The sequence below is a fragment of the Lepus europaeus genome, chromosome 10 (genome assembly GCF_033115175.1).
Source record: "Lepus europaeus isolate LE1 chromosome 10, mLepTim1.pri, whole genome shotgun sequence".
NCBI lineage: Eukaryota > Metazoa > Chordata > Mammalia > Lagomorpha > Leporidae > Lepus > Lepus europaeus.
The window spans coordinates 42,741,697-42,767,740 of record NC_084836.1 but is presented as its reverse complement, the minus strand read 5'-3'; the positions used below and the strand labels follow the sequence as shown (position 1 = coordinate 42,767,740).

At 37.6% G+C, this 26,044-nt stretch overlaps 1 protein-coding gene across 3 annotated transcripts in view; it reads left to right on the top strand.

Moving 5' to 3' along the window:
• The window catches only part of NAV3 (neuron navigator 3), a 1,248,892-nt gene that overhangs the window by 995,604 nt on the left and 227,244 nt on the right, over positions 1–26,044 (top strand). For all 3 annotated transcript variants that reach the window (XM_062203163.1, XM_062203166.1, XM_062203165.1), the window contains one exon: positions 24,563–24,631. In XM_062203163.1, coding sequence (XP_062059147.1) covers positions 24,563–24,631 — 69 coding nt within the window. The remainder of the gene's footprint in view (positions 1–24,562; positions 24,632–26,044) is intronic.

The following is a 26,044-nucleotide window of genomic DNA, read 5'->3' as shown; positions in this document are numbered from 1 at the left end:
TAAACTGGCACCCGTGTGGGGTGTTGATGCTGCAGTCAAAGGCTTAACCTTCACCACAACGCTGGCCCTCGTTACGTGTTTACAACCCTTGTCCCGATGTCTCAACTGTTAAGGAACAGTGTTTTGTTCTTCTTACTATTTGTTGAGCTCTTTGCTTAGTTTAGGGCTAATTTATGAGTATGAAGTAAACTGAAAGTAGATTGTTATAAAAATTAAGAGAAGAAATGAGAGAGGAAGGAGGAGGAGGGATGAGAGTGTGGGTGGGAGGGAGCGAGGGCAGGAAATATCAGTATGTTCCTAAATATGTTTATATAAAATATATGAAGTTTTTCTTACCTTAAATACAAAAAAAGAAAAAAGAGTAGGAAGCCTGGAGAGCTTGATGTCCTGGGAAAGAGTTTTCTGAGAAGGTAGAAATCAGTACTAACAATTTATACATAGCCCCTGTGGGGTGCCAGTTACTGTTCAGAATAGTTCATACACATGTTCTGTCTGAATCCTCACAGCAAATGTATGAGGCAGATACTACATACGACTTTTCAGGTAAAGAAACTGAAAATGGGTGGGGAGGCCAATTAAATTGTGCAAAATTTCATGGAGACTTATCTGTGCACTGAACCCGGGGATCTGGCTATGGTGTTCCTGTTTCTCAGCATCATTTGCCAGACTTTAACTGCATCAAATGTTGTGGCTAAGTAGGATGAGCACAGACTGAGAACTGGCATGTGGGTTTTGTGCTGGAGACTTTGATGAGAGCTATTTCAGTGGCATAGTTGCTAGGATGTGACTGGAATCTGTTCGATAGAGGACAGGAGAGAAGAATTACATATACTCTTTGTCTAGTAGTTATATGTAATAATTATCATTATATAATCTTATTTAAATTTTTAAATATAGATATGTCTTTCTAGGAGTATTGCATCATTCTGTGATTTTTTATGTTAAGTTATAACTTTATGAGGAAATAACATCTTTGTTTCTTTTCACTCAACTGTGGTGTATCTTTGGGCATTCTCTTTTGTTAAACATTGATGTTAACATTTCTGCTTAGATATCCCCTACTACTAACAGTTTCCAACCCTGTTATCTGCACTTTTATTTCTTATCCATGTTTGTAACATTTATATCCTATTTTTACACATAAATGTTTCTTCCGTGTTCTTAGTATACAATAATTCCCCAAATTCAAAACCAATGGAGTGTTTATTTAATAGTTACTAAAAATGTTCTGCAGAATCAAGACATATATTGACATTTCTTCTTATTCAAGGACTTTGTGAAAGTAGACATTTGTTTCAATTTAAGCATAAAATAGTAGATAGCCTTGGCTATGGGCCTGAGCTCACTTTATGATACTTTGGGGAAATCAGTCCAAGTAAACCATGCAAACCCTGTTTACCAGCATCTATCTTTCTGGGATTATTCAGTCATTATAGTTTAAATGCTTCTTGTTTGGATAGTTATTTGCTTGACTTTTATTTTATTTTATTTGTTTTGCCTGTGAAATTGTGTGGCCATGGAACAGTTATCAATGGGTATCAGAAGACATGTGTTTAATTTCTTTTCTTTTAATAGCCTCTTCCTCTATCTGCAGCTTTGTAATCTAACTTGCTCCCTGACTCTGGGGGACTGAGTCCTCTCTGCATGTGTACACAAGGACAAGGCTACCCTTACTCCCCATTAACTTCATTCCATTTATTTCCTCTTCTCCAACATCTGTTGAAGTCTTGTACCCATTGATGGCACTGGTCCTCTCACCTCATCTCCATCTTGCTGCCAAAGTAAACATCTATTATTCCTGTATCAGCACCTTACTAGAGTTGTGTTAGGGAGAAAGATTAATACATGAGTTTGACTGTCACAAGTCATGAACAAAATCACTCTTGGTTCTGGTAACTTTTTTTCCTATAACATCAAAATCAATTCACTGAGTTTAATTTTCTAGCTATGAAATGGAAAACATCATAACTATACTCTGTTTCCAAAGGAATTATGAGAATGCAAATTTATTTAATATATCGGACTAGAATTTAAGATAAGCTTTATGACACACGTGTCTAGATAAAAGCAATAGTGAGACCAGTATTTTGTATCTTTTAACTACCAAATCTTTTTTTGAAAATGTAAAATGCATATCATCATAGAGCTGTGACTCAAGGTAGCTAATTTGTGATTCATTCAATCATCACCTTTTACCACAGGACATTTTGCTGTCCTCTTTATGTGTTTTATGATCATCTTTTCCTGAACACTAGAAATTTGTATCTAATTACAGATATTTGGATTTTAGTATTTATGGATCACTCTCTTCCCAAATACAGAACTGGTCATATAGCCTTGATTATTTTACTTGCACTTTTATGCCTTATGATTATATAGTAATATATATTTCTGTTAAATACTATACCTCAAAGTTGTAACTTATTATCACTGAGAATGTACCTGTCTCAAAAACAATAGTAACCCTAGCAGTATGAACATTGTAATATGTCAGGTCTACACAGAAAACTGAATTATAACCAAGAGCTGACTGCTGAGTATGGAATTTTATCTAGGGGACTTACAAATTTTAGTAGCTCAGAGAGCCCTGTCCATGACTTTAACCATTAATCAATGATTCATGTTCAATAGGAAGCACGTTTTCAACATTTTCCTCTTCATATGCCCTTTCTTATACTTTCACTTCTGACCATCCCTGCCACCCCCCCCTTTCTAATTGCCCCTTCAGTATACCTTCTCATAAGATGTACATTAAATAATATCTATCTATCCACCTATCTATCTATCTATAGTTCTATCATTCTATCTATCGTTCTATCATTCCCTCCTGCAAGTCTGTGTGGCAGACTTAGACCAGAGCTTACTGTCAGAAAATTGAGATCCTGGTAACCCCTTAACACTGTATTGGTGATTATATTTGAATTGCATAAAATGGGAGTGGAGCAATTATAAGGACACAATAAAATAAATTTTTCATGAATCTTCACATTATTATACATATGCATTTGCTTAACTATTTTGCACATAATAATTAAAGGCTGTTTTCATAAACATATGTACTGGAAAACTTTGCTGGCATAACTTTGTGCAGCCTATAATGCTTTCAAAGCTTTTGGAAGTCTTGAATAACCTGATTGTTAACTAATTGGGGTGATTTTTGCCAAAGTTTAATTTTTTAATGTAACAAGATCATTTTGTCTAGTAGTATTGAAGGTCTACATTTCTTAAGGTAGTTACATTAAAATGAAGTTTTGAAATGGAGCTCTGAATGTACTGAGATGTAATTTTACTCCATACTTGAAATTATAAATGGAAAAGGATCCATGGAGCAAAATAGTGTCTTGAGCAATGTGTAAGTAAAAGCATTCTGGGAAATCTAATTTATGGTGACATTGTGTGAGAAATATGAGCCTGGATTCCTGAGTTTTCCTTTCTCTTAAAGTTGGACAATCCTGAAAGAGCAAAGCACTTTGATGCCATCATATCTTAGTCAGCTATCTGCCTCTTCAGTAACTGCTCTAGGACTCACAAAAGCAGCCCATGCAGGTGGCCTTAGTAACTGTCTGTCGAAATTAAGATAAGGCAGAGGTTATAATGCATTTTCTCACTAATGAGATAAGCTATCACAGTAACCTGTGTCAGCTGAAATCAGGATGATATTTCAGTCATCCAGCTACTACAAAGACAAAGAGTCATGTGTGGATGAAAGCGTTTCTGACTCATTTATGAATTAGGCAAAAACGGTTTCAGTGAACTCAGCAACATTTTAGCATAGGCACAAAGCATTTTATCATTTACCCTGAACATATATAGTTGTAAAATCTCTTAAATATTTTTGAAGTAGTTTCATTGTTTTGAGATACAGAAGATGCATTTGCAGAAGTGGCTAAAGACTCTTGGAGCTGTTAGTCTTTCATTTATTTTGTAGCTGTTCACAGATATCCTACAGAAGGGGAAATCTTTATGGTACAGGGTGAATTTACCATAAGGAAATCGTTAAATCTTAATTGTGAATAAATGGTTTCTTTTCAACTCTGAGAAATCATAGGACATACAGCATAAATATATTCCTTGACAAAATGTAGGTAACTGGATGTAAGAATTTAATCAAAAATTGAAATCATCGTATGACTGTTAAAGGAATTCCATATATAATGTTGAATTCTTTTGGCAAAGAAAACTGCAGTCACAGTGGCTGCAGGATTTACCAGACTTTAAAGGGAGAACTAACACCGACAGTGTATATAATTTCTTCCAAAGACCAGAAAAATACTAGTCATTTTAGGAACATTCCTCCACTGGCATTATACGGGCAGAATGCTATTGATGCCAATACAGGAGAGGAGGTGCAACAGTATGTCTCATTTCATTAAGTGCAAACTTTCACTAATAAGGTCTTATCAACTTAGTGGAACTCCACTGAGAACATTTAGTGCTGTGGTTCTCAGTCTGGAGCTTGTGCGTGAGTCACTTGGAGGACTTAGGAAAATGGACAGCTGGCTCCACCCACAGCTTCAGTGTTCAAGGTCCTTTCCCATGTTCGATCCCTTCCTTCCCCTCCTTGCCCCTCCCATTTTTTATTTTTTATCAAGTTTATTTATCTTTTGGTTTGTTGGCAAGGCAGAGACAGAGGCAGAGATAAAAATCTCCCGTCCCCAGGTTAGTACTCAGAAAACCCACAACAGCAGTGACTGGGCCAGGTAGAATCCAGAAGCCTGAAACTCAATCTAGATCTCCCTCGTGGGTGGCAGGGACCCACATACTTGACCCAAGACTTGCTGTCTTCTGGGCACATTAGCAGGAAACTGGATCAGAGGAACTCATACACAAGGGATGCAGGGATCCCAAGTGGCAGCCCAACCTGTTGTACCACAAGTCCACCTTGCTTTTCTTTCTTGGCTGGCCCCTCTAAATTTTTGATGAACATTTAATACTTATACATCTTTATGGGATGCCAAGCAATATTTCACTGCACGGACACAGTGTTCACTGATTAAAATCAAGCAAGCACCCTCTCGGCTTCCCTGCTGCTCCTTAATGTTTGGAGCCTCTCAGCTCCTCTCCTCTGGTTCTTTATAGTGTATATTTCATTGTTCTGATCTGAAGGTGCCCCACTGTGCTATGGAACACTAGAACCTATTCTATTTATCCAATATCCCATCTAAATTGTCCAGTTTGTAGACATAAAGTCTGAGTGGTGAAGAATCTGAAATCATGTGTCCATTTTAAGTTCTGCAACTATTTCCTTGTGAGAGTATCTTGTCTTGGACTTCATGGAATTTGTTCTAATTGAGTTGATGGATTTCTAGGATTGCAGCACAACAGTCAAGATGGGATTTCTTTTCCTTCCATCTTTAGCTTCTTTACAAAACAGAAAAGTGATGATTCTTATTAACCTAGAATGCAAGTCGAGGCCTACTCAGCGAGTAAGAGTTTTTCTGAGCCAAAGCGAAGATGGTTATCCAGGACACATGAATTGATTTCACAGCATAGGTGTTCCAAAGCAGTTTGAGTAGACAGACAGCAATAACAGAGGGGGTTACCCGTTTCATGTTATATTGACATTTGGTTTAGAAGACTAGTGCGGGATTCAGATTGGCTGCTGCTTCCTTCATGCTGTGCTTCCCAGGAGCAGCAGTGAGGAGCAGGGGCAGGCACTTGAAGTGTTTAAGGGAACATGCCTCTCACTCGGGTTGTTTACCATTCACATGGTATCAGCTGGTCCTCAGGGTTTAACCAGTGATTTCAGGCTGGGTCTTACCTGACCAGGGTTCCCTATCTCATTTTTTCCCCTGGGCTAGTGAACTTTCATCTTATCTGGTTTTAAATTCCTTTCTCATTTTAAATTCCTTTCTCATTGTTAATAATTGGTGAAATCTGGCTGAAGAATGTGGAGGAACTATTTGACTTATTCTTGCAATTCTTCTGGAAATTTAAAATTATTCCAAAACTTTAAAAATTTAAGCAATAAAAATAATATAGTTCAATCTTTCTCAGATCTAAAAATCTTTAATGAAATATACTATATCATCTTCAGTGTTTTTTCCTAAAAACCATTGGTCTAAGACTCTTAAAATATATTGAATTATAGTATATCTTGTGTAATTTATTCTTAGTTTTTCTTTCAGCCATTTTCAATGAATTTGGAAGAAAATACTGATTCCTGTTTTTTCGACATAATGAGTTTTACAAAGGAAATAAAATTGGGAATTAAAAATTGCTCACTAAAATTCAAACCCAAGAAGTTTCTTACTTCATATTCTGAGATTTTTGTTTCTTTTTATTCCTCTTTGGGAACAATGTTGTTAATTGAACAAATGTGATATTGCGATTAAGTATGTTCTTCTCAATCTTTGAGTATCATGACTATTTAAGGGATTCTGTGCAGGGACTTCCATTCATGTGATATGTTGTGAAGGTAAATAAGAAAGGCAGGATACAAGGATGATTTTAAATTAATTTTGTAAAAATTCCTTTATTGTAGAGGAAGAATTATAAAGCCTATATATTTTGAAATATTGCCTTTATGGAAAATATAGTTTATTCAGCTACTTTTGTATTAACACATCCATTTTTAGAGCTATTGCTTTATGCCTGATTTTAGATTCTGATGAACTAACCACTGTCTAATTGTGTAGAATGAGTGTGTACCACATAGCTTAATAAGTGACATTTTTGCTGGTGATTTTTTTAAATGATATTTATTTCTTTGAAAGGTAGACTGCACAGAGAGATTTTCCATCTATTAGGTCATTCCCTAAATGTCCACAATAGGAAGAGCTGGGCCAGGCTAAAGCCAGGAGCCAGGAATGACATCCTGGTCTCCCATGTAAATGGAAGGGACTCGGTCCTTGAGCCATTATATTTTGTTTCCAAGGCACATCAGCAAGGAGCTGTATTTGAGATGGAACATCCAGGACTCAAATCAGCACTCTGATAATGGGATGTGGATATCCTATGTACTAGCTTCATTTACTGTGCTAGCCACCTGCTCTGCTTGTGACCTTCTATATATTACATTGGAACCCAGGGTTCTTTTCCATTGGTGACTTGAACATTCAGATTTTCCATTGAGATGTGGTTAAGCTTTTATTTTACACATTTCCCACAGTAATATAGAGATCCTAGCTATTTAAGTAGATAGTTCAATAAAGTGTGTTAACTGGTCTAACAGAGTTCAAGTTGCTCAGTGACTAAGGATCCAGGAAAGAACACACATGAAGGCACTGTTGAGGGCAATGTCGTTTCCCATTGAAGAAAGTAGCTGCTTGGCAAAGGAGGAGATTTAAACAGGAACCAGTTCTGGGTGTTTATTGCTGTTTGAAAAAGAATGAATGAACAAAAAATACCCCCAGCGTGGGTATTTGATGCAATGGTTAAGTCACTAATTGGAACACCTACAGCCCACGTTTGAGTGCCTGACTTGAAATCCTGGTTCTACTTATTCCTTTTTTTTTTTTTTTTTAAATTTTAATTTGACAGAGTTATAGACAGAAAGAGAGACAGAGAGAAAGGTCTTCCTTCCTTTGGTTCACCCCTGAAATGGCCGCTATGGCTGGAACTGCACTAAACTGAAGCTAGGAGCCAGGTGGTTCCTTTCGGTCTCCCATGTGGGTGCAGAGGCCCAAGAACTTGGGCCGTCCTCCACTGCCTTCCCAGGCCACAGCAGAGAGCTGGATTGGAAGAGCAGCCACCGGGACTAGAACCAGTGCCCATATGGGATGCCAGCGCTGTAGATGGAGGATTAACCCACTGAGCCGCGGCACCAGCCCCTGGTTCTACTTCTGATTCTAACTTCCTGCTAAGGCACACTGCAGTGCACACAGTGATACCTCCAGTAATTGAGTACCTCCAGTACTACTTGATTGTGTTCTGGGTTCATGGCTGTTACGTGGCCTTGCCATGGCTGCCGTTGTGAGCATATGGAGAGTGAACTAGTTGATAGAAGTTCGGTTTGCCTGTCTTTCTCACTTTCAGATTAAATGAAAATAAATACATTAAAAACTTTTTAAATATTTGAAAACACCCCAAATTCTAGTGGTGGAAAACAATAACCATTTTATTATGCACTAGATTTTGTAATCCAAGGAAACACAACACAGAGGAGCTGGCTTGTTTTTGCTATATTAACTCCTGGCCTTCTGGGGAAGAATAGAATGACTAGAGTATCACAAATTGTGGAGAGGCAGAACATCTCCAGTTGGAGAGTGCACTTCCAAGATGGTTTCTTCACTCTCAGTCTGGCAGATTAACTGAAATAGAGCCTATGCATGGTCACTCCGGCATGATGGTCTCAGAGACATCCTAATCCTTATGGTGACTCTGTCAGTTAAGGTAGTCAGAAGCCTCTTCCAATTCAGAGACAGGGTGGATCGGACAAAGATCTTACCTTTTAATGGAAGGAGTATCAGTTTGTTGTATTCTGTGTTGCAGTTGTCAGAGTGTATGAAGAGCAATAACACTGGAGAAGCAGGCAGAGAGCAGTTTATGGAGGCTGTGAATTCTATGCGGCTCTAGGCCTTAATTCCTGAATGTAAAGAGACTCTGTTTTGGTGTTTTAAAACCTACATTTGTTTGTTTATTTGCATTGTATTTGAAAGTCATAGAGGCAGAGAGGCACACAGAGGTCTTCCATCTGCTGGTTCACTCTCCATTGCCCACTGCAGCAGCCAGGGTTGTCCCAGGGCAAAGCCAGGAGCCCAGAGGTCAATCCAGGTTTCCCACAAGCGTGAGTCATCACCTGCTGTGTCTCAGGGTGCAAATTAACAGAAAGCTGAGTCACTTTAGGGGACTTTGGGGGGAGGGGATGATTTTTTTTTTTTTTTTTTTTTGTCATTCAGAACTTAGGCATTCCTGTTGTCAGAGTAGCCAAAATATGTGCTCTGGGGCCAAGTACTGCAGCTATGGTGGGAAGAAAGCTAACAGGTTAATGCTAATGGACCTGAGGTTCTGACTGGAGTCATGAATTTGGTGACTGGTTGGAGGTAAGGGTGAAGGAAAATCATCATGTTTATATTTTGTTGACTAATTGGAATGAGGATGTGTTACAAACAGGAGAGGTGGAAGAGAAACCAGAGGAGATAGGGAGAAAAAACTTCAGGGATGGCTGTGTGAGATTTGAAACTTTTTTTTTTCATTCTGTTAATATGAAGAGAACAGATTTCATAGATACAGTTGTAAGAAGATAAAAAATGTAAATTCATTTGAGGGTTAGAGAGACAGAGATGGAAGAGTACTCCTATCTGCTGGTTCCCTTCCTAAATTCCCTGCAATGGAAGCTGGGCTGGGACTCAAGCCACAAGCCTGTGATTGTCAGGAACCCAGTTACTGAGCCATCACTGCTGCCTCTCCATGCCCACGTTAGCAGGAAGCTGGCATCAGGGGCTCGAGCCAGAAATCAAACCCAGTTTTGCAAGCATATTAACTCAGGGGATAAATGCCCACTCTCATGTAGTTTGTAGTGGGGTTTGAGAACAGAGACGGGCCACCAAGGTCAGGAAGCCATCTTAAATTATTCTTATAAGACTTAGTTGGATTCCTATACAGAAAGACTAAGCCTGAACAGAGAAATATTATCTTATATATGGTTTTAGCTTCTTTGTCTCCCTTGTATGGCTGGCTACCTGCCTACATTTGACTGGATCTTCTAATGTTACATGGCAGCCACAGGAATTGATAGGATACTGCATATGGGTACATAGTTACTGATGATGTTTTTTCCACACACATACTGAGCTGTACACTGGCAAGGGTTAACACAGTTGCTGTGTGCTAGCAAGCAGTACCTGAAGTGGTTACGTATAAGCAGACAGTAACTACAGAGGCAAGCAGATAATGGCCACATGCTGTTTCCAGGATGTTTCTTTTTCTCTGACCTTGGGGAGGTCTCTACCACATAACCCAGTTTGAAGCTTGGACCTCACATAGGGTCAGAGAGTATCACCTTTATCTTTTTGACTTCAGGCATCACCTTGGCTTACAGACCTGTATTTTCACATCTCCATGACGTGAGTGACTCTCTTTTATGACCCTTTTGAGTCATCTATTTTTAGACAGCAGTTACTCAGCTTGAACTTTTTACAGACTCTTTTCCTTTTCTTTTTAGAAAGCTTTTATTTAATAAATATAAATATCATAGGTACAGCTTTTGGAATATAGCAGTTCTTCTTCCCATACCCACCCTCCCACCCCCAAACCATCCCACCTCCTACTCCTTCTCCCATCCCATTCTTCATTATAATTCATTTTAATTATATACAAAAGATCAACTCCATACTAAGATTTCAACAGTTTATACCCACACAAGAACACAAAGTATAAAGTACTGCTTGAAGACCATTAATTCTCACAGTACAACACATTAAGGACAGAGGTCCTACATGGGGAGCAAGTGCACAGTGACTCCTGTTGTTGATTTGACAATTGACACTCTTATTTATGACATCAGTGATCACCCAAGGCTCTTGTCATGAGCTGCCAAGGCTATGGAAGCCTTTTGAGTCCACAAACTCTGTCAGTATTTAGACAGGGCCAAAAGCAAAGTGGAAGTTCTATCCCCTCTTCAGAGACAAGTACATGCATCTTTGATGGCCCCTTCTTTCCACTGGGTTCTCACTCACAGAGATCCTTAAGGTAGATCATTTTTTGGCAACCGTGTCTTGGGAAGCCAGGGTTAAAATGTATTATACCCAGAAGGTAACACAGAACAAGAATAGACAGTTTGGTTGATAGCTAATTTTTAACCTTTTGCTGTTTGGGGATCAGTCAACTCTCAGAATGACTGAAGCAGGGCTGTGGTTTGCAGAACTCTTTGGGAACCATAATCCTAGGAGGCCTCTCAGGGTATGGCTTGTTTGTTTTGGATGGTCAGCTTGCATGATGTTGGATCTGAAATCTAGTCCCAGTCATGGCCATAACCTTCAGTCTGTTGTGGACCCAGGGAGCTGTTGTGGCCACTCTGACGGCAGTATGGGGTGAACAGAACCACAGTAAATGTACCTCTTCAAAAGGGGCTGGTCTATTCAGTCTGCATGGCTAGAAAACATTTTTATCTGAGGGCCAGCGCTGTGGTGTAGCAGGTAAAGCCGCCGCCTGCAGTATTGGCATCCCAAATGGGTGCTGGTTTGAGTTCTTGCTGCTTCTCTTCTGAGCCAGCTCTCTGCTATGGCCTGGGAAAGCAGTGGATGATGGCCCAAGTCCTTGGGCACCTGCACCCACATGAGAGACCCGGAAAGACCTCTCTCTCTGTCTCTACCTCTCTCTGTAACTCTGACTTTCAAATAAATAAAATAAATCTTAAAAAAAATATACGTTTTATCCATGGCCTATATGCAGTCATGGTCCAGCACACCCAACTCAACAGGCAATAGAGTTGCTGGATTTGAAACTTTTGCACTTCCAGGTGAATGTGTGGATTTTTATGCAGCATTTTCTGATACTTGACTACCCAGAAATTATCAATATTAAGGCTGAATGAGGCACACAGACTGTTAACTTTTGTCTCATAGCAATTTTGTCTGCATCCAATACTAGGAGGGCTGTAGCAGCAAGGGCTCAGAGGCAGGTTGGTCAGCTTATTAGAGGACGTAGGAAAACTGTAATCTAAACCAGGAGGAAGTTTTCTCATTAAGAGGCAAATAGAAACTGACAGGAGGGGCTTGATAATGATCAGCTAGGCATGTAGGCCTGGCCCGGGACATGTGAGGCCAAGACCTTTTTATCCCTTTACATGGGATGCTGGAAGAGACATCATGAGGAAGGTATGAACCTCAGGGAAGACACCCTGTTGACTCTCACGACCTAGCTGGCCTGGGAGGAGAGCTGGCCTGAACCCCATGTTAGTATAGAATACGTGGCATCTCTACAAGGGAAATTACAGCCTTGCCTGGGACATTACCGAGTCTAGGCTGTCGCCTCAATAATGGTGGTTATCTTGGAAGCTGGGAGGAATAAAGAACTTTTCCAGCTTGGAGCCCGCAGGGTCTGTGGTTCTAACCTGGGAGCCCTTCGACCCCATAGCAGTTCCACTTACCCAGCTCTTGACAGCATTTTGTAGAGGCTGGCTTCTGCAGGGCTGCTGTTTGCCCAATTTCCTGGCTCCTCCATATCAATACCTGATACCATTTGGGGTGGACTGGCCTCGTTGGGTCTCTTTGATGGCAACACACTATGTAAAGCAGCTATTGGTTGGCCTGCTACCTACCTACATTGTTCCTGCTGCCTGGCTCACTCTTATTCCTCCTGGTCCCTGTTAAAGTAGACCACAGAGGCAGTCTTTAGGATATCAGCCAAGGGAGTGCACAGTCCCATTCCTGATCTTTGGTGGCTTGAGCTAGAAGTCTATTGTTACAGGCATGTTTTGACAGCCATTTATTTATTTATTTATTTTTTTATGAAACAAGACAATGCCCACAAGGATATTTACGTCCTTTTAGTTAGGCTCAAAATAATGATCAGCTTATCTAGCCTGTATATAGATTTTGATATCATTAATAAACATTTTAATCTTTTTTACACTTATCAGCCAATACATTTTAACAATTATACTTAAATTATTTAAGAAATTAAAATAGTAGATCAGTATGGTATTATCTATCTTAAGCCATGATTTTTGCCAAAGAACAACTTTAGAAGTTAAATTGACTTTATAGGGAGCCGTGAGCATTGTATCAGACCTTTACTTATATTATTTTTAGGTCAATATTATACTTTGTGATTGCAAGTGTCTAACACAAGTGTGACATGCTTGACCAGCAAACCCAACCACAAGCCTGGTTTTGGGCTCTCACCAAAATGAGATCTAAAAACCTTGAATGTAAGAATTCCCATTATCTGGAACACTTTAACAGAATCAGATCCAGAAAAGGGCTTTCAGGACCTCACTAGGAAATTGACAGGGATTAACCAATTAAATAAACACTATTTAAAAGGACATACTGTGATATTTAAACAGATTTTAAAATTATAGCTCAAGACTATTTCTAAATATTTCTAAATATATCCTTATTGCTTTAACAGAAGATTAGATTAACAGGACTAAATTTTAATTTTTTTGTCACTGTACCTTTGATATTAATGTTAAATTTTTAGAAAACTCTGTAAGCAATATTTGAAGAATTGTAGGCATTTTTATACAAATCTTATAAAATTTACTTTTTTCATGTCTTTTGCAACTTATTTATACCTTTAAGTATTTTGTCCTATCTTTTTCTTTCTAGTATAACCATTTTTCTGTAGGACAAAAAATTTACAAGCAATATCCTTTCTTTATCCAAATTTTTTTTCTTTTTTTATACAGTTTTTCACCAAGAACACATTTTTATGATTGTGACCCCTTATTTCAACCTGTTGATTTTCTTGATTTATATTTTGAAATAATCTTTTAAAAATATTAAAATGCAAGGAGTGTTTTTTAAATAAAAGAACATATCAAGTTCTAACCTTGCTTTTCAGTAGTCTTGAATTACTATTCTCTTGTCTATGGACAATCTATGATAACGTATTTGTTAACAAATGCAAATAGTTATTTTTTTTTTAAATAGAATTTAAGATGATGAGAGTGTTAGTAAATTGGTACTGTCTTATCTAAAAATGCCATCTCGAGCCCTGGAAGCCATTTTAGGCTCTGGCCTAGCCAGCACCCTGTACACTAAGTTTGGCTTTTCCAGGACTCAGCCTGGCTTACTAGGAGTCACGTGACCAAATGGCCCAACCACAAGTGTTAGATCAACCCCCACCCTAACGGGATTCACCACTTCCACTTCCTTACCCCCTGCCAGACTATAACAGGACCTGCTTTCCTGCTCCTGTGCTCTGTCTCGCTCTCCACCCCTCTCCCTTTTCACCTTCTCCCCCCAGCCTACTCTACAATAAACCTTTCCTTTAACTCTGGTGTTTGGTGTGTTTTATGATGGCTTTTCAAAGAGTACTCAAGTTTACCTTTAGAAACATTTATCTCATTTACCTTTACCCAGTTTATACTTAGCAATTTCACCTAGATGACTTAAGATGCTAAGATATTTTATTATGTCTTTATCTGAATTATATGGAATTTTACATTTATATGGAATTCTATCTCTTTTTATAAAACAACTCTAGCTTGAAATCAGTGATGTAAGCCTGAGATTTATAAATGGCCATTTTTCTTTTTTTTTTTTTTAAAGACTGATTTATTTATTTGAAAGTCAGAGTTATACAGAGAAAAAAGGAGAGGCAGAGAGAGAGAGAGAGAGTCAGCTAGCAAGAGGTCTTCCATCCATTGGTTCACTCCCCAGTTGGCTGCAACAGCCAGAGCTGCGCTGATCTGAAGCCAGGAGCTTCTTCTGGGTCTCACATGTGGGTGCAGGGGCCCAAGCACTTGGGCCATCTTCTACTGCTTTCCCAGGCCATAGCAGAGAGCTGGATCAGAGAAGAAGCAGGTGGGACTTGAACCGGTTCCATTTGGGATGCTGACACTGCAGGTGGCGGCTTTACCCGCTGCACCACAGTGCCCACAAATGGCCATTTTTTCATTCGTTCTTAGGAAGACAGGGATTTTTGTTGAAGCACACTTTCTTTTTTTGGCAGTTAAACCAAAATTTTTAACTTTGTAAGATCTACCTTGGAGGCCATACAATGGAGCTTTGATTTCTCATTGTTATTTTGCTGGATCTGTTAGACCTAGTAACAAAACAAGTTTGGCAGGTTACAAAGCAGTTTTTATAAGGCAGCCTTCTAGATTCAAAAGGGAGAAATTTCTTTAAACCCAAAATGTCCAGTTACATTTGAACCAAATGAGAATGGAAGCCATTACTCTGGTATTTTTATGCATAAGGTTATTTATCAAATAAGTCTCTTTAGATTTTAGACTGACTTTGAGCCTAGTTTTTTTTTGCCTACAAGTACCTAAGGCTAACATTTAGTCAATAATCAGATACCTGGGGCTGCCTCTGAAACAATCAGGTGTTCAGTGAGTTACAAGACACATGTCCATGGGGCAGGGACCAGTGTGTCACAGATAAGAAGCCCACTGGAGACTGTTAACTTAGAGTCAGAAACCTTTTAAGTATTACTGCCCCAGGCAGAAAGACAGCTGAGCTTGGATGTGGTGTTAGTCAAGCTCCCAAGCTTGGATGGGCAGGGTTATTTTGAGAACTGAGAGAGATTGGCCCCATGGCTCAATAGGCTAATCCTTCACCTGCAGCACCGGCACCTCCGGTTCTAGTCCCGGTTGGGCGCTGGATTCTGTCCTGGTTGCCCTTCTTCCAGGCCAGCTCTCTGCTATGGCCCGGGAAGGCAGTGGAGGATGGCCCAAGTCCTTGGGCCCTGCACCCGCACCAGGAGAAGCACCTGGCTCCTGGTTTCGGATCAGTGCTGTGCGCCGTCCACAGCGGCCACTGAGGGGTGAACCAACAGAAAAGGAAGACCTTTCTCTCTCTCACTGTCCACTCTGCCTGTCCAAAAAAAAAAAAAAAAAAAAAAAAGAACTGAGAGAGATAAGACGCTATGCTGTATAGAATTTAGCAGCATGTTTAGTTTCTTGGGACTCTCAGATGTGCATCTGAATTTTCCTTTTTTTTTTTTTTTTTGCTATTGCCCCTATTTGTATGAGACTTGTCCACAGGAACTTATAGTTTACTCCTCATACAAACCATGAGGTAGTTATAATCTTTATTTAAAAGAAGAGGAAATAGGTACAGAGAGCAGCTGAGTTGAGATTCTGGGTGGGGAGTCAGGCCCTGGATTCTGTGCGGTTAACCAGTGTCCCAGATCATCGTTACTGGTGTTTCAGTTTCTTAATTCACAGAATATAAATATTTAGTGTATCACTTTCTGTGCATCTCCCTAAAATTTTTGTTTTTCCTTCCAAGCATGAAATGACTTTAGTTTCTATTAAATATCAAATTACGCTTTTTTTGAAGAATATTTGTTAATATACATGGTTTTATGTTTTTTTTCAGAGTGAAATAATAATCTATGCAAACATTCACAGTTCATTTTTCCAAATTAAATCTTTCTAGAATAGTGCCAATACGTGCTAGGTGGGCCAGAAAAGTCTTTTTAATAATACACTAATTGCATAAATGAATATGAACTTATTAGAATAAGTGGAACACTGAACTAAGTTCAATTTGTTATTATCTATGTCAGTTTAACTACTTTAGAAACCTGAAGAATGTGGAGTTATCTATAACAGAAAGTACATTCAAAGTGTTTATGCAGTGCAAAGAGAACCATTAAGAAAAGATGAAAGTGATGATTATCACTACTGAGAAGGGGAAGTTAAACCTCTTGTGTATCCATCTTCTCAGTATTTCCTATTGTTTCCTCCACTCCTTGAATGTTGGCATACCTTAGAAGTGGACTGTTGACTTTTTTTTTCCCACCATATGTTATTCCAGGCCCATTCAACTCCCATTTCATGGAACTCAAACCATAGGTCCAGAAGTCATCACAAGTCCCTTCAGTTCTTGTGTCCACTATTTTATCTTCTCTCTAAGCCTTCATTCATGCCCTGCTCATCTCTTGCGTGCATTAGAGCAGTGATTGCCTATCTGATTTCCCTGTTTTTTTTTTTTTTTGACAGGCAGAGTGGACAGTGAGAGAGAGAGACAGAGAGAAAGGTCTTCCTTTTGCCGTTGGTTCACCCTCCAATGGCCGCCGCGGTAGGCGCGCTGCGACCGGCGCACCACACTGATCCGATGGCAGGAGCCAGGTGCTTCTCCTGGTCTCCCATGGGGTGCAGGGCCCAAGCACTTGGGCCATCCTCCACTGCACTCCCTGGCCACAGCAGAGAGCTGGCCTGGAAGAGGGGCAACCGGGACAGAATCCGGTGCCCCGACCGGGACTAGAACCCGGTGTGCCGACGCCGCAAGGCGGAGGATTAGCCTTGTGAGCCGTGGCGCCGGCTTGATTTCCCTGTTTCTAGCCTTGCTAAATCTCTGAACCTCATCCATGCATCAATTCCTCTTTTTCCTACCTAAAAGAACAATCTAATTTGAGAATTTATTATGTATTTATTTAAGGTATTTATTTGTAAGGCACACACACACACACACATACACAGGCAGACATAGAGTTCCCAACCATTGACTACTTCACTCTCCAAATGGCCACACGGCTGGGCATGGGCAGGGCCTGGCCAAAGCCAGGAATTGGACCCAGGAACTCAATCTAGTTTTCCCATGTGTGTTTCAGGGACTCAATTACTTGAGACATCACCTGCTGCCTTCCAGAGCCTGTATCAGCAGGAATCTGGGTCAGGTGCCAGAGCTTGGACTGAAATGCAAGGGTTTCAGTGTGGGCTGCAGGCTTTGGAACTGGCTCATTAATCACTAGGCCAACCACTATTCCTGTTTTTCAGTTTAAACCTCTCTATAGTTCCCCACTACAGTCTGGATAAAGAACAAATCCCTTAGCAAATTGATGTGACTCCCTAGGTTGTTACCTGGACAAACAGTAGTATTAAAACAATATGAAAGATTTAAGGTGCCTTGATGGCATATTATAATATAATGCTAATTGCTTATAGGGTAGTTAAATGTCAATATTGAAACCTAATCTCTAGCTGCTGTCTTGGATATATGAACAAGTGTTCCCCAAGCATGTATTTTGTATTTTGTTGCATTGTACACTGCAACTAATAAGCCAAGGAATTTACATATATTAGATGTATGTACTGTTTCTAAAAACCACAAACTAAGAATGATAAATTGTCAATATAGTTTAATATTTGCTAATTTTAGTACACTGTTTTACTATGTATATGTAGGAAAGTCATAGAGATTATAAATTCACTTTGAGTAAAGTTTAACACCATATATTTTATGATAATGGGCCTTTAACTTAAGATGGCCAAAGCACTGATATTATATATTTGCTATAAAGGGCATTATGAGAGTTTTATTTTTCTGATATTAAAAGTTACGTAATAAAGACTTGCTTCATTAACTTGGAAAAAATGTGATGGAATGGGTAAAAAAAAGGAAAACTATTTATAATAACCACAGTAACTAAACACATATTGAGACAATTCAGTATGAATTGCCTCAGACAGGACTTCTGGGAAGAAGCTTGTTAGGAGCCAAAGGAGATAAAATTGATACATTGAAATTCAGGTATTATATTTTGGTGATTTCTAATAATCCACATGATATATCTTGGACAAATATGTTTTTTTGAAGTTGAAAACTTAAGAATAACACATACACATGCAGGCTACTCTTAGAATACAACAGAGATAGAATCTAAAAAAAAATCTTGTAGAGAACTATTGAAATCTTAACAATGTTTATATGAGAATGTAGAGAAAAAATATGTTTTGATGCTCATTTTAATTTCTATTAAATATGTGCTGCTCCTTTAATACTGGCCAAAAATTGAGAGGCTACCACAGGGCTTCATGGGAGTGTTCTAGAATTGATTATTAATAGGCATGGGTATGTCAGTTGTAAAATAAGTGCCATCTTCGTAAGCCTTTACTAAATGTTGCTGACAAATTTAAATGATAATGTTTGCTTGGATAACTGATAATGTTGAGGACAATTGCTTAGTAAATCTTTAAAACTCTTTTGACGTTTTATTCTTGATTTCTCTGTAAATGACTTGCTAAATTTCTGAACCACTTTGTGTCCCTTATATGGCTACATGCATACAATATATTGGATATACTAGTATTACATAGTGGCTACAGTATTACTATTACAGTATTGGTATTACATATACAGTATTAGTATTACATAGTGATCTTTATTCTCCAAATGGCTGCAATGGTCTAGACTGGATCAAAGGCCAAAGACAGGATCTAGAAACTCCATCCCATTCTCCCATGTGAGTGACAGGGGCCCAAGTTCTTGGGCCATCTTCCAGTGATTTCCCAGACACATGAGCAGGGAGCTGGACCAGAAGTAGAGCAGCCAGGTGTGGAAATGATGCTCGTATGGGTTGCTAGTGTCATAGGCAGTAGCTTAACTCAGGGTGCCACAGCAGCCACCAATATGCTGTGTTTTTATCAAGTCCCAGTTGGTGCCAGGGTTGGTCTTCAGACCACATTTTGAATATTGAAGCTCTAGTGGTTAATAAAAATTGGTGACCACAGTTTGAGACCTATTTACTTTGAGTAGATTTCTTTCCTTGTAATAAATAGGTGTTACTCTCCAAATGGTATTTACAAGGAAGTTGGAATAGGAAGTTCTGGCAATTTGAATCCTGCTGTATTTTGAACACCGGATGAGTTCCATATTAAAAACAATTGATTGTATATTATTTTCTTTTCCTTCCATGATCAGGAAGACAAAAACCATCCCCTTGATAATCCACTTAACCAGAAGGATGATCTGATACTTCTTTTTCATATCTGACACGGCGAGGCTCAGGGCATTTCTTTCTTTTATGCCGTATTTCTGGCATTGTTTTGCTTGCCCATAAACTTAGAAGTCTACTTATTTGATAACATTTCAGAAAAAAAGAAAACCCTGTAATCTTCATTTCAGGTGTCTGAAAACCCTGTTTACTGGTTTTTCTTTCTATGGCCACTTGTCACAGAGCTGTGTCTATATGTCCCCTTTGTCTGTTTACTAATAAAATACAGATTAGCTGTGTCTCCTCACCTGCTTTGTTACCAATCTGTTACAGATTTGAAGCTGGAGAAATGGTGTTGTAAGCATTGTAGGGGGAAATGCTTTTCTGCTGTCAAGGGAGGCAGAGACAAGGGAATAAGTTAAGAAAAGTAAAGGAAGCTATTTAACAAACAAAGCCTTTGAATCAGATCCAAAGAGATATGGGAGATACTGATGACGGAGAGTGTGAAAGAGAAAAATTAAAAGGAAGGAAAAGAAATATTGAGATAAAGTTTGATGTGAATGTCCACTGTAGATTTAATTTTGGGATAGCTGTCTTATTTTCAGATGAGAACAAAGAAATATGAAAAGATAACAGACATCTAAGAGTTATTCACAAGGACACAAAAGGAAGTCGGGAGCAATACTATAACTAACACCAGCATCTAGCAAATATCTTACTAAATGATATGTACATAGTACATACATATGTATAGTATATATATATGTATATATGTACTATATATGTAGTATATATATATGTAGTATATATATAGTACATATATACATATATATGTACATATAGTACATATATATTTAAACATATAGTACATATATAAACACACCGTTCTTTGGACATCATGCTTTATTATAGAAATATTCTGTATTATGAGAACCTAAAGCTTTTCCTGTTGACAAATAAAGCCCCAGCCAAAAAAAAAAAAAAAGAAATTATTCTTCAAGTGAGACTGTATTTCCTGATCTATAAATATCTGGAAGAAGTGGATATGTAGGTAGTAACAGGTAAGCCACTTTTAACTAGGCAATTGTTAGAAATGAAAATTGGTAAAACATGGTCAGTTAGTAGTGCAGATGATGAAAAAGAAAAGAAAAACATTAGAATTGACAAGACCACTTGGTTAATCAGTAAAATAATTCTTTTTAATTCTGTACAATAGAAAATAGGCTCTAAGGGAATGGTGGTATTGCCCTGTCAATGACCTACTATAGAAATATTAATTATTTTCAATATGTTCAGGATTTCTGGCAGTGTTACTTGGCAAAATATTTCAAAACAAGGCAATAATAATAATAGATAAAAATAGTTCTTACCTATTATTTTTTAACATATGCAGTTCCCATTCAAATTCCTCATGGACACATTATCAGATTGAACTATTATGTATTCATGGCCTACATTGTTTTATTTATATCATATCATTGCAAGCTCCTTAACTCACTACTGATTATTTTAAATCTACCATGTAGCATCATTTCATTAAAAAATTAAAAGATTTATCTCTAAAAGTTAACACTTCCTTTTAATATACTCACAATTCAAAATATGTATTACACTTTGATAATTAAAATTATTAACTATTTTCTTTCAATTTGAAAATGTTTAAATTTTCTCAATTTTCTCATAAATTTTTAATAGCTATTTGTCCAACTCAGGTTCTAAATGATGCTTTACAGATTACAATTGATTTTAAGTTCTTGTAAGACTCTATCAGTTTCACTCCTCCATAATATTCTTATTGCTGTTTATTTGTTAAATAAATTGAGTCATTTGTCCTGTTGAGTAACCACAATTTGTGCTTTTATGAATATAACCCAGGAATGCAGGTCTTTGAAACATTGTCTCTATAGTCCAATCAATAATTGTGTTAAGAATATACTCCCTGAAACTATATTTATGTTATTGATTTGGTGATATATGATTTGTGTTCAAAATATATCACTTTTCTCTTTAGGAAGAGAAAGTAGACAAACTGCTAGTATCTGCTAAACTATTTATGCATTTCAGTGACCCAAGAAAATACCAGCAATTGTCCCCCAAAAAGAGCACAAAGCATTCAGTCATTTTGTCAAATGGAACACATAATTTCTGATAAATTACTCTATACTTCCTGATAATTCAATTGAAAAGGTTATCTTGAAGAAACCTATGTTTACAAGTTGAAAACTAAAGTTACGTTAAACTTTCTTCTTACAATACACAGGGTGCAAAGCATAGTTATGAGAACTTAGACATTTAGTGTTGATATACAAGATCATTAAATGTTGCACGGACTCATTATATTCACAATAGTTCTTAAAAATTGGATAGAGTTGGGTGAGGTAGATATGTAGGATGTGTTCCAGTAGGATTTAAAGTAGGAGTAAAGGCACAAAAAAGTAGAGAAGCATGAGTATTGGTTAGGTAATTGTAAGAACTCCTCTTGGCTAGAAAATTTACTAGGAGACAGTGGTAGTAAGAGCAGAAACTGAAGAATGTATCATGGACGTGCTTGAGTGTCAGGATTTACTTGGAATCTGCCACTAATGAGCTGCATATTTTAGGACATTTCTTGTATTTCTTTGGGCATATCTTTCTTCATATATAATATTGGAGCAAGCCTAGATCCATTTTTTTATTCTTTTCAGTTCTAATATTCCATTCTGGAGAATAAGTTAGGTAAGCAATATAACATTTGAAATCCTCTAGGCCAGAAGTCTTGTAGGAAGCTTTGAAGCTTGACTTAGTGTGATAAACATGGACTTGTAGCAGAATATAAACACAAATGGATTTGTAGAGGTTGAATAATCATGATGATATTGATTGCTTATCTACAATAATTGAAAGAGAAAAGGGAAGAGTCCACTATTGAGGTTTCAAGCCCATATGTCCAAAGAAATTCATCGCCCTCTGAGTAAAAGTAAAGAAATTAAAGGCAGAGACAGATTACAGATTAAAAAGGTAAATTGTAACTGAGAAGAGTATGTAAATGTACAAGTCTTTTATTCAGTTGATATCAAGGACTGAAAGTATGAAGCAGTGATTCTTCCAAGGAATAGAGCTGTGGTTTAAATGTTATTAGAGAATAAGTCATTAAGCAAAAGTATGCAGAAAAGTGCTTGAGTAATAAAGACATTCCTCTTGGCATGAGGAGAATCATACTGTCAAGAGGTAGGAAAAGGAAGACTATTGCATGAAAGAAGAAGTAAGAATGAAGTAGACAAGTAAGGAAAAGTTATTGGTATGACAGCCTCTGAAAGGGAGAAATTCACAAAGATGGAGGGGTGGACAATGGTCAACTACAAAGACATTAGAACACAGGGAGATCTGAGCCAAACTTACTGATCTGAAAGATAGGAACTTCAAAAGTACAAAGAGTAGAGAAAAAAAAATGCATTTCAAGAGATTAAATCAGGAGGAGTTGGTACAAAAATAGAGGCAGCAACTGGATCATTATCTTGTAATAAGTCAGAAAACATTCATGGACCATGAAACTAAATTGAGTTTGGCTAAATCCTTGAAACTTTCTGGAGTTTGGTGGTGTGGTTTTTCCAGTGCTGTTCTAGGAATTATAGTATGGTACCTCTTTGAAATCATAGAGAAAAATCAATGATGTAGAAATGTAAAGAAAGTACATTTTATTTTGTCATCTGTACTGCTCTTATTTCTGTTTGAAGTTGGACAGTGTATAAGACTGATGGACTGATCATGTTCATTGAGAGGTTCACAAAATATTTTTCTTCATTTTGGGTCCTGTTTATAAACTTATTTTTAAAATCAATATCTCATCCCATTGAGACAATTTGGTTTTTATTTTCTACTTACTCTCTGATAATATTGTTACTGGGATAGTTTGATCTGTTGTGGCAGGTTGTCTCAATGCCTGAGGTGACCAGAATACAGAATGTATTATGTGCAAATTACAACATATGTAGTGTGCCAAATGTGAAAAACAAGTGCTCTGTGAACCTGAGACTTCTTTCTATAAGAGGATGTAGCCTTCTTGAGCTATTTCAAGTACTCTATGAACCCAGAAATTCTCTCCATATAAGATGTGCTCATGTTGAGCAATTTCAAGGACCTGCATGCTTCTACCACAGAGTAGCTGAGTGGAGTTAGAATTAATTTAGGAAACATATCATTACCCTAAACTGCCTTTTCCTTGAAGAAAACACCCTCCACTTGGGAGCCAAGCCATTAAATCAATTGCAGTGGGCTCCCAATGATCCTTCCCACCCTCATTCCAACACCCCCATGTTCCTGTTTTCTTGGAGGTCTTAGAGACCACGCATGTACATCAACTGGGTTTATGTTGAGTCATCACAGTCTACCTGAGAAATCCACTCAAACATAAACTTGGGATCCTCACAGGGTGTGTGAACATGTCCTGGGTCTATAGATTCTAGCTGTTATCTTTCAGAATACTCATTGCAATATTGCTAAGTAGCTCAGAAATCAGTTTAACATAATGGACAGATTTCCATTTAGTTTATAAAGTATTTCTCTTCAAAATTGTGTTTAAACAGTATTTCCTTATATGTCTTTGAATGGAGATTTTTATATTAAAAGTCATTGCAGCTGTCATTCCAAAATGCCAGAGGCTTCCATAAGTGCTTGTTTGATTTTGAAGTATTTAAATCCACTTTAATGCCAGTTGTATATGGATGTTTCTTTAGACAAAATATCTTTTGCTATTTACCTCCTTACAAGATTGTATCCAGTTCTAAAGACCCAATATATATTAATAGACAACAACCAGGTTTTTATATCACTTAGTTTTCAAAAATATTTAAATTAAAAAACAAATTGCAAGAGTTTACTAAAGAAACTAATGACTCTTATCTGAGATTCTTTTTGTTTGATTCTCTCCTAAGAAAGTAATCTATTATATAAGTGAAGTAGTTTACTCAAATTTTCTTGAGCCATTTACAGAAGTTGAATCATATATTAGATGAAATAATGCTATTGAAAAATATTAATAATACCACACAGCCATGAATTTAAAATCAGTGGTGACACAATTTCCTACAAGGGATGCGCTGCATATTTCATAGTGCATTCATAATCAAAGATCATGGTGTATATGTTACATTGCCATAATTTTCTAATTAATTTATTCTTTATATGTGTTCTTTATACATGTGTTCCGATTGCATTTCATTAACTCATAGTTGTCTTGTAAGTTTGTGCTTTCTTTCCATGTTCAAAGAATCTCTTTAATTCAATTTCTCTGTTTCTCCTCATACAGTCTGGCAGCCAGATATGCAACTCATTCTAATCACAGTGGAATTGCAACCAGTCAAAAAAAGCCTACTAGGTCAGTTAATGTCTCTAATTTATTGCTTGTTAGTGATATTCAAGTAAATGGCCAGTGATATTTTGTCCTCACACTCTAAACTTCTTTAAAACATGGACACTTCTATATGATTAGTTCAAGCGGCTTTTAGTACGCATTCCCAGAGAGGAGCACATTTGTGTGAGATAACTAATCCTTTTGGCTTCTATCTTTATTTGTTTAAACACAGTGCTACTGCACTGGGCTGAAATCTAGGTTCTAGATTTAGAGAAAATCCATAAAAATAAACCATTCTTTCCAGATCACAGAATCTGAAAGTTCTAGAACAAGATTGTCATTGCTTTTTAAAAATTTTTTTTAGATGAGTATGCATTATTGTACTTTTTAAAGCACAATTCAGAAATATTGACAGATTTTGGTGGGGAACCTAGGACCATGTCAGCCTGGACTGTTCTTTTGTCTATAATCATTTAAATTTTTTCTTCTTATGTTACATGCATCTTAAAGACTGAAAATAAATGATAGTACATATGTGCTCTTTGGAAAATAATTCTACATAAAAATGTGTTGAAGGAATTTGGCTTTAAAAAAAGTTAAGTTGCTGAAGGCATGATAGTAGCATGGAATAGCCACAGCAAATGTCCTATTCATCTCTGATTATTATGGAATTCTATGGGCCATCTCATTCGCTGGAAAAGTGTCCAGTGGTGGTTTATTAGTCCCTATTTCATTAGTGAGGCGTATTATGCCATGCTTGATCACAAGAACTGCTTCTGCTGTCTTGATGTGAGGTAGGTGCCTTTCCCCTTGCCTTGGTTTTCTATTTTCATTTCTTTAGTAGTTGGAATGATTCTGGAGAGACAAAAAGAATATGCAGTTAAAACTTAGAATAAGTGATATGAATTAGGATGTATAAGGATCTGCCATGTGTAGTGAATATTGTTATTACTCCTTCTAATATGTAAGATATATTTTTGATAATTTATTGTACTAGAACTCCTTCCTCCCTTCTCTTGCTTCATCTCATTTCCCTTTTCATTACTTTGAAGAATCTAGAGGCTCTGGCTGCCTGTCAAATTAGGGTAATGAGAAGAGCAAATGTATTTTATAATGTGTTTTAATTTGCTCTTCTGAGGACGGAAGATCACTTGGCTCCATAGGTCACAGAAAAGATTACAATGCAGTTTAATTGCTTCCTAGAAACAGGTCAAGTTTTATTGCAAGGAGGAAGATTTTGTGACAAAATTTGTTTATACATATGAGGTTGTAATGAACTTTCTAAGCCTATGGTTATGTCTCGAGGAATAGTGCTCAGATTTATTATAATTGGGACATTTGGCCAAATTAATTAGTTGAGTTCTCTCTGCAGAGTACAATCACAGGAACTGTAAATTCCTACTGTCTGTGGTTATTGTGCTAAACTTACAAACCCTT